We start from the raw sequence: 9,671 nt of genomic DNA on the forward strand, positions 1-9,671 counted from the left end.
TAGAAGGGGAAGCTGTGGAAGTAGTGACAGACTTCACGTTCCTGGGATCCCAGATCACCGCAGACTGTGACTGCAGCCATGAAATTAAAAGACGCCTGCTCCTTGGGAGGAAAGCGATGGCGAACCTAAACAGCATGATAAAAAGTAGAGACATCACCCTGCCAACAAAAGTCCGCATGGTCAAAGCAATGGTATTCCCAGTAGTCATGTATGGCTGCGAGAGTTGGACTATAAGGAAGGCCGAGCGCCGAAGAATAGATTCTTTTGAACTATGGTGCTGGAGGAGACTCTTGAGAGTCCCTTGGACTGCAAGAAGAACAAATCAGTCAATCCTCAAAGAAATCAACCCTGACTGTTCCCTGGAAGGCCAGATAATGAAACTGAAGCTCAAATACTTTGGCCACCAAATGAGAAGGGAGCACTCACTGGAGAAGACCCTGATGCTGGGAAAGATTGAAGGTCAAAGAAGACGGGGACGGCAAAGGATGAGATGGTTAGACAGTGTCATCGATGCAACGAACATGAAGTTGAGCCTACTTCAGAGGACGGCAGAAGACCGGAAGGCCTGGAGAGAGCTCGTCCATGGGGTCGCAAAGAGTCGGACTCGACTGTGCGACTGAACAACAAAAAAGCCATAAACAGACACACACACACTCACAAAAGAAGAGAATGGGGAGAGGGCAGTTTCTCTGTAAATGGATTGATATTCTGGTGGGACTAAATGATATCTTGTTGAAGACTATAGAAAGAATCAGTGCCCAATATGGGATCAACATTTCAGACAGTCTTAATTTGATGGTTAGGTACTTGTGTACACTCCTGACCTGGACATCCATAAGGAGAGATTTCCAGGTGCAAAGAGGTCTATGCATTATAAAGGTGTCTTTGTTAAATTGCAGTTGAGAACTACATGGAGTTAGTCACTGAAAGACTTTCTGGTACATATCTGAAAGTGAGAGAAAAGAGAAGAAATGTGTGGACAGACTGGCGAATTTGTCAATGAGGGTCTTTCGTATGGATGCCTAGAAAATTGGGGGTATAGCCTACAGGATTATTTGGAATAGAAATCCTGCTGGAAGCAATGTACAAAGATAACCTGGAGAAAAATGAGACAGGAGTGGGTAGGGATTGCAAAAATCTTGCTTTGCTTCACATGTACATTCACAATTATGCTTGTCTTGGAAAGATGTAGCCAGAACACGTATGGAAAGAACAGTTGTACTCAAAAGAAAGTTTTCTTTAAAAGTGGGCCATCTAGCCTATTGAAGCTCAGTACACTCCACAAAGAAAATCCCAGAGAGAAAAATGTGATCCCAAGAAAACAATTTCATTTTGAAGTTCTTCAACCACAGTAGGAGTGAAGCTAGGCATGGATGTGGGCGCTAGCTTTCTCTTTGCTATACCTGAGAAGAGCAGGCTTGTTCTTTACACTGAAGTGTCCAGTGTTTTCCCACTGATGTAGTAATATGACGGGGTTTGTATGCTTTCGCTTTGTTATTTGCTGCTGTGAGTGTAGTTTGCTACTGAGCTTAACAAACCAGTTTGATTTATAATGGTCTTGTTCTCATTACAATTCTGAAAAGAACCTGAATGGGCGACGGCCCATTCAGCAGAGCTAAGTGTTAGCTGGCAGGATTCTAAGGATACACAAGACACCAAGTAGTTTAGACATGACGATCATTTTAAAGTCACAGGACTTTTTAACATACCATAAAATTTGTATGCACGTGGGCTAGGGAAGGCTTTCACCTTGATTTTTTAATAAATGATTTCTGCATTTAAAAATAAATTAATTAGGTAATTGGGCAGTCCATTCATAAAATAGAATTTCGCTCATAACATTCTTTGCAGTCTAATTTTTTCTATCTTCAGAAACACAGGGGCAGTTTTGATCCCAAAACAGTTCTCAGCCTTTTCTTGCACAAATTATTCTCCAAAACCAACTGAAGTCTATTACTGAATTATTAAAATGCACGACACAAGATACAATATCTTATTTAATAGGGAGTCTCAGTAATGCAAAAAAAACCCCATAACACATGGTTGCTGAGGCAACAAATGCATTGCATTATTTCAGGTGAGGATTAAGCAAAGGAGCAGATGAACTCTTTGGAGACAGATGTTAGATTCATGACAATGTCATGTACCAGAGAAATGAAACAAAATAGTTAAAATGTTTACAACAAACTTATTTGAGCCATAATGACACAGGCTGATGATTACAGACAGTTTGAAATCCAGCCACTGAAGAAATCACTGCTTTGGAGAAGGTGTTTTCACTAGCCCTTTTTAAGAACACCTACTTATTTTGAAAATATTTTTTGCTATCATATTTATGTCAGGCTGGATCTTTCTTAAAACTAGTACATGCCTGCAGAAGTAGCATGGTTTTTCTAGATTCTACTGTTTCAAACTTGAAGTGGAGGGTCACAATTTAAAAACAAACAAAAACCCCTCCATTCTATGATAAACTAACACTTCATGGTCCGAGTTTATCATTCTAGTTGAGTGCGACCTTTTCATGAGCTTTAGAGAGCATTCAGACATGTGATCCCCTATGGAACCAAAATTGATACAGTCCGGAAGCATTTGTAACATGATTGTTTCTAAGATATTCTTAAATTGAGGTCCCTAGCATGGTACCAATCAACATCTTTTCTGGTACCTATCAAGTATTTTTTAGAAAGTGAGCGGGGTCAGATGGGACTTTTGCCCAGAAGAGCTTCTGACTGACACTGCAGATGTTTTAAAAACATTGATTTGGCGGCAGCTACCTTCACAGCACAAAGATCTTCACTATGTGACTAAAGGTAAGCTGTATGTATTGGGGGGATTCAAAACAATGTTTATTTTAAAAGACACCTTGTTCATCAGAGCTTCTGCCCGAATTGTTCAAGACTTACTATTAGTTACACATAACATCACTCCCTGGCATTCTGTGGTTGGGCTTCACCGCCTGGGGCAGCCAATTTTGTGTGTCAGAATTCCAAAGATTCTGACAAAAAAAATGGCTGCCCCAGGAGTTGGAGCCAACCACAAAATGTCAGGGAGTGATGTTATAATAGTAAGTCTGGTGCTGCCTAAATGTTTAATACAAGAATCAAAGGAAATGGCTACATCTTTGGAACTTCTGTGATTGTTTCAAAAAGATTTTTCTTTTTTAAAATTTTTTGCTGTTTCTTCTACCGAAGAAGTATTCAACCCATCTTGGTGTTGTGGGACAGGAAACACAGGCTCCATCTACATCAGACGGTCTCACTAGAACTTTTCACCATCACCCTTCAGGCAACACAGAGAGCCTTTTACACAGGGCACTTTTACAGTCCAAACCTACCACCAATACAGTGCTGCTTTAAGGCAGATTTGATCCAGAACATGGGTGCAACTGGGAATTTGTTGCTGCTGTGCAAATTCACTTATTACAGTGCAGCATGTTAGGTAAGAAGAAGGTAGTTCATTCTCAGCCCTGGAGAGGATCTTCCAAACAGCACTTATGTTTAAGGGTCTTAGTAGTTCATCCCACTGACTTTTTGCACCAATTGCCACGTGAAACACCGGCCTTCTGTTGTTTTATTACCAAAAGCTGTTTTACTGAACATTGATAAAGGACAAAAAACAAACACAATACATGTAATATACTATCAATATGGCCACATCAGCTGCTGTCTAGCACTAAGCACTTAAGTACCACAGCTTGTAAGAGTATTCCCAAACCAGACCTAAGGCTGGAGATCAGTTTTTAGAGCTGAAGGAAGTATGATAGAACCTCTGTTACTCAACAAGACTTTAACAACCCTCAAAACCTACCTGTCTGATTAGAATTCTAAGAGGACAAAAAGTAGTAACTGCAATCAACACATCTGCCAATGGCACAATCACCTTCAATTATCTTACATTTAGGAATATTATCTGCCTCCAGCAGGGTGGATTTGATTTAAATAACAATTTAAACCACTAGCCAGTAAGACTCAACATAAATCATGTTTTTCTACTTAAAGGCTCATTCTTGCTGGCCTTAATATTTACAACCCAGATGAAGGTTTCGTTTTAGTATAACAACTAGGCTTGCCAAGTCCCCGCCGGCAGATTGGGCCCCGGGGGGAACTCCACCGCCAAAGTACGTGACGTGGACGACACCCGGAAGTGACTTAAATAATAAACTCTATGGTTTCCCTCGGATGGTCGTGGCCCCGCCCCAGCGTGATCACGTCACTTCCGGGTGACGTGGTTGCGGCGTGCGCGCGCTCCGGGAAACAGCCGGGAGTCCCCCGCTCCAGCTAAAGGTAAGACTTGGCAACCTAAGTGGGTGGGGGGGTGCGTTTCAATCCTTGTCGTTCGTGGTGGTGACTTGATTGCTGCCGGAACGTGCTGCTGCTGCAAAGTGTTTATAGCTATTGTGCTTCTTGTAAGTATTTCAGAGTTTGTTATAAGCAGGGATGAGGCGGGATGGGGCAGAGGTGTCTTCCTTGCCACTTGGGCTTTAAGGATGTTTCCAGCTCTTTTCATATATGTGGCTATTGCTTGATGGTTTTGTGCTTTTTGTTAAGGTCTTTCTCTGGTACCTTCAAGGCCATACACAGCAGAGCCACTAAATGGGAAATAGGAACAAGATCACCCCATAGGTTCCCCTTTTATGAAGTAAATGGTGGAAGTAGCAGGTGATATACAAATAACAAATTATAACACACAAGGGCTGATAGATTTGACCTGACGCGTTTCGGCCTGCATAGGTCTTCTTCAGAGGTCAAGTATAATGAGGAACATATTGGCTAAAATACAATACAATCATGCAGATACAAGATATAAAATCAACAGGGACCAGAAAAAAGTTGTTCCAAACTGAGACCACTAGGCACAGAATAAAAAAGTACCAATGAGGCCTCCAACAGTGTAATCACGTGCCAAGTGGTATTTTTCTGGTATAAATTTCTGGTCCAGAAATTGCCTTCCTATGATTGTTCTGCCAAATGTCTACAATAGAATTGTCCTTAAGCAAAGAGCATTAGAAAAGAGCAAAAGTCCAGTGGCACCTTAAAGACTAACAAAATTTGTGTCCGGGTATGAGCTTTTGTGAGTCACTACTCGTCTTTAAGGTGCTCCTGGACTCTTGCTCTTTTCTACTGCTACAGGCAGACTAACATGGCTGCCCATCTTGATAAGGACAGCATGATATTGAGAAAGTGATTAGAAACTATTTGTTGTCCACCGTATAATACTGAGCACTGAGAAGTCGCCCAAGAAAACAACAAAGCACTAGCTTTAGATAGCTTTAAAAGGAGGATTAGACAAGTTCATCACTAAGTGATTGAGACAGCAGTAGCAGACCAGCTCCAGGTCTTCTCAGATAACTCATCTGCTCTAGACCCTTTTCAGTCTGGTTTCAGTCTGTGGTGGCTCATACAGCCTCGTGTTACATAATTAAAAACTAATCATTTCATGATAAATAACCTTTGGACTATAATGTATCTTAAATAGATTTTTCCTCAAAAAGCATTTTATTTAAAATTCCAATTTAAATTCAAAAATCCATTTTTAATTTTAAAAAACCACATTGATTCTTATCCACTCTGGCCTCCAGTGACTCATCAAGCTTTAATCTCAACTTAAGTACTACCTACAGGAACACTTCCATGTTACATGTAAACTCTTATTAGTGTAGCTGTATTACTAAAAACAAACACATAGATTATGACAGCGCAATAGTCTTCTCACATGACACTTCACCAAAATTAATTAATACTGGGACACACTGCAGGAATAATATACTTCCATATGAGAAGGTGGATAAAGAATCCCTCCCTAGCCCTCCCACTCATTCACCTCCTATTGCCATTTGTCTTGAGCAGCAGTTACTTTTCTAATACTTTTGAAGTCTGCTAAGAACAGTTTAGTAGCAGCAGAGACTTATCACATAAAACACATCCACTACTGGTGGAGGTTATAACAAGCCCTCCTGCCCATGTATTCTGGAAAAGTGTCATGGTGAATGACATAGGGTGGGGCCAGTTCATTGCCTCTCTTCTTCCAACAAGTTACAGCCTTCTAAGTCGATTGACTTCAGTGAATTTAGAACTGTGTAACTCTGTATAGGGTGGCACTGCAAGTAAGAGAGGAACAACTGATCTGAAATTTTAACAGTCAGATACCGTAGTGTTCAGAGCAAGATTTGGCCAGGCAGCTAAAGTCAACAGCAGCAAAGAATCCAAACAAGCAATGTCCAGCTGCTTTTTGCTTTGACTGCACAGTTTACTGTGAAAAGGCACAATTCTTGCACTAATCTGAAGATTCAGGAATTACACAAATGTACTTGAAGTAGAGGTACTTTCCATAGTAAATTTTGCAGCTTCTAGGAAATGACGTGAATTCAAAATGCTACTCTACCACTCATTGTCTATGTTGGTATTCAAGTGCCATTGTTTAATAGATGAAAAGAATAAGTAATGAATCAAGGGTTGTAAGCATTTTGAATCCAAAATATATGGCTACGTTTGCAGGACCAGAATGAATTGCATGTGGGGAAGACAAAAAGTTGCAGGAACACAGTAATGCATACCAATCATAATGATGGTGCTGGCTACACGCAAGTCTTCATTGTCCTGTACAATTACAGATATCCATTAGCAGATAGACTAAAGCGAAGGACAACTATACGACAGTGAGATGGTTGACACAAATGCTTATGAAAACTGGCTGCCCAGTAAAAAAAAACACACACATGAAGCACAGACAATAAAAGTAACCAAAACTCTTGTTTATTTCATATAAAATATCCAAAGCAATGAAGAATTAACAACATGGGGATTTTAAAAAACATAAAAATGAACATGATGACTACAACGCAATTGTGATGCTCCAATGCTTTGCTGAAGAACTTACCAAACATAAGAAATAAAACTAAAAACAAACTGAACACAAGAAGAGCCCTGCTGGATCAGACCAGTGGTCCATCTAGTCCAGCATCATGTCTCACACACAACCAGTTCCTCTGGAGGACCAGCAACAGTGCATAGAGACTGAGGCCTTCCCTTGAGGTTGCCTCTTGGCACTGGGTTGACTGCCTCTGAACATGGAAGTTGGAAAGAAACAATACTGTGATGTAAGATAAATATAATGGTATCAGATGATGGTAACAATACTGTGGCCCCGGTCACACGGGCCGAATATCACGGGGGGAGGCGTGGCTAATTGCCCCGGAGGAAACTAACGCATGGCTGCTTGAGCATACGTCCTGGTCGAGGTCCCATGGTTCGGGGGAAATGCCGATCAGACGGGTATCCTGCAGCGCGGCACAGAAGCCGCGCTGCGTGATCGCACTAGCAATTGCTCTTTGTGTGCATGCGCTGTTGCGCAACCTGTGGAGACGAACAGCGGCGGGCGCCGGATGCCACGTAAGTTAACCGGGAATGCGATCAGACGCCCGCCCTTGGTACTAGTTTTTAACTCCGCACCTTCAGCGGGGAGCCACGGGAGCACTACACTTCCCAGATGTTGGGGTGAGATTGCACCCGGAAAATATGTGGGACTCCCGTGCCTCTCCTGCGGCAACTTTGCCGTGTGACCGGGGCCTGTATAACTTTTTTTCTTTTCCAATGATATATAAGAGAGTTCTAAAATAAGAAAGGAGCAACTGACATAAAAACATGTTGCCGGACACTGAAATTCTGTTGTACAAAAAAAGTAGAACAGCATCTGAGTTAAAGTGAAACTTTTTTGGTGGTGATAAAAAAAAGGGTTGGAGGAGACAAAATTGTAGGATACTAACAATGTAATCCTATAAGAGTTACTCCAGTCTAAACTCAATGATTTCCTCATACTTAACTGCTCCTGCGTGCAGGCTACCTGTGTAGCCAATGTGACATCTTAAGTGGAAATACACAGAAGATTGAAGATGCTAATTCTGTAATGTGAAAAGTTACAAGATTATTTTTAATATTCACCAAGGTAACCCAACCCTAACCCATTCCCTCTCTCAGAAGCTAATTAATACAAACCTAACAGCACCTTTTAAAAGCCAGAGGCAATAACAGCCCCAAATTGACAGATTTCCCTGTGTCTAAAACCTAGCTGATCAGCCATAGGGATCGGACAAGTCAACACCCAACATACAGCCCTGGGCAGAACTGTGACTATTCGATGTCAGAATGGTTAGTGGCAGTACAGCAAACACACACACAAGTCAAAAACTAGCAGACTCGTCCCCCAAACCTTACGCAAATATAAATGTGTTCCTCTTTAAGGTTACCATAGGATTTATGATGTGCGTATATTATCACATAATATAAGCAAGAAATTGCAAGTATTGGTGGGAAGGTAACGGCGTTCCGTGCGCCTTGGTGTTTACTCATGCCGGCCACATGATCACGGAAACGTCTTCGGGCAGCGCTGGCTCTTCGGCTTGGAAACGGAGATGAGCACCGCAACCCTAGAGTCGGACTGGACTGGCTTTCGAGCAAGGGAAACCTTTACCTTTTCTTACCATACAGCAAAGAGAGCCTTGCAGCATCCTAAGGGCTAGGTTATAATGATAATCGCAAAACACCCTTGTGATTTGCGTTAAGGGCAGAAAGGGCGGCTCCCTTCAGCTCACAACCTGGGTCTAACCCTCCAGCTTCCGAGAGCACACACCGAAAATCTACATGGTGGAGGAGGAGACGGACGGACGGAGGCGCAGGGCTCAGCGGTCCGCGGAGCGAAGAGCGGCCTCTTACCCTCCGTCGTGGCGGGCGCCGTGGGGGGGGGGGCTGTGGGGCCGAGCTCCTGCTGCCGAGACCAGACCCGCGAGAAGAAGAGCTTGGGCAGCAGCAGCGACACGCACAGCACGACGCACGAGGCGGCAGCCACCTTCCGAAACGTCGCGTGCCCCATGGTGAGCGCCCCCGGCGTCAGGCCGACCCCAGCAAGCGAGGTCTCCGGCCGACAGGAGCCAGCAGCCGGAAACGATCGTTTCTGTCGGAAACGTCACATCCTCTCGTCTCTTAAACACGGGTGGGGAGGGGAGCGCGAGCCTTCGACGCGGCTTGTCGCCCGGCGCGCGTGCTCACGAGGCGCGTGCTCTGCCGCTGTTTGGGAAAAGCCGCGGCCAGACGGTCATGCTGCCGTCGGGACCGCGGCTAAGAGCAGGACGTTGAGAGCCAGAAGAAGAAGAGTGGTGTGAAGCGTGCCCCGGCTGTTGTCGGTTCTTCTTGAGGCTGTGCGGCGGGAGGAAGAGGGAGGGGGGCTTGGAAGGGGGTGGCGCCGTCGCTGTAAGGGTAAAGGTAAAGGTTCCCTTGCTCGAAAGCCAGTCGAATCTGACTCTAGGGTTGCGGTGCTCATCTCCGTTTCAAAGCCGAAGAGCCAGCGCTGTCCGAAGACGTTTCCGTGGTCATGTGGCCGGCATGACTAAACACCAAGGCGCAGGGAACGCTGTTACCTTCCCACCGAAGTGGTCCCTATTTATCTACTTGCAATTTCTTGCTTTCGAACTGCTAGGTTGGCAGGAGCTGGAACTAGAGATGGGAGCTCACTCCGTCATGCGGCACACTCAGGTCTCGAACTGCTGAACTACTGACCTTCCACAGCCTGCAGTTCAGCGTCTTAACCACTTGAGCCACCGCAGCTACTGTAAGGCATTTTGGCCTCCATAGTAAAGGTAAAGGTTCCCTTGCTCGAAAGCCAGTCGAGTCCGTTCTAGG

General features: G+C 44.0%; 1 protein-coding gene across 1 annotated transcript in view; it reads right to left on the bottom strand.

Moving 5' to 3' along the window:
- LOC107122870 (protein RIC-3-like) overlaps positions 1–8,915 on the bottom strand; it is a gene marked incomplete at its 3' end in the record, with an annotated part of 18,637 nt that extends 9,722 nt beyond the window's left edge. Inside the window, exon 1 of the mRNA XM_015426011.1 lies at positions 8,709–8,915. Within this exon, the coding sequence (XP_015281497.1) occupies positions 8,709–8,865 (157 nt within the window). The remainder of the gene's footprint in view (positions 1–8,708) is intronic.
- Between the last annotated feature and the right edge of the window lie 756 nt (positions 8,916–9,671).

This window comes from Gekko japonicus, unplaced genomic scaffold (assembly GCF_001447785.1).
Source record: "Gekko japonicus isolate JY-2015 unplaced genomic scaffold, Gekko_japonicus_V1.1 scaffold4546, whole genome shotgun sequence".
In the NCBI taxonomy this organism is placed as follows: Eukaryota; Metazoa; Chordata; class Lepidosauria; order Squamata; family Gekkonidae; genus Gekko; species Gekko japonicus.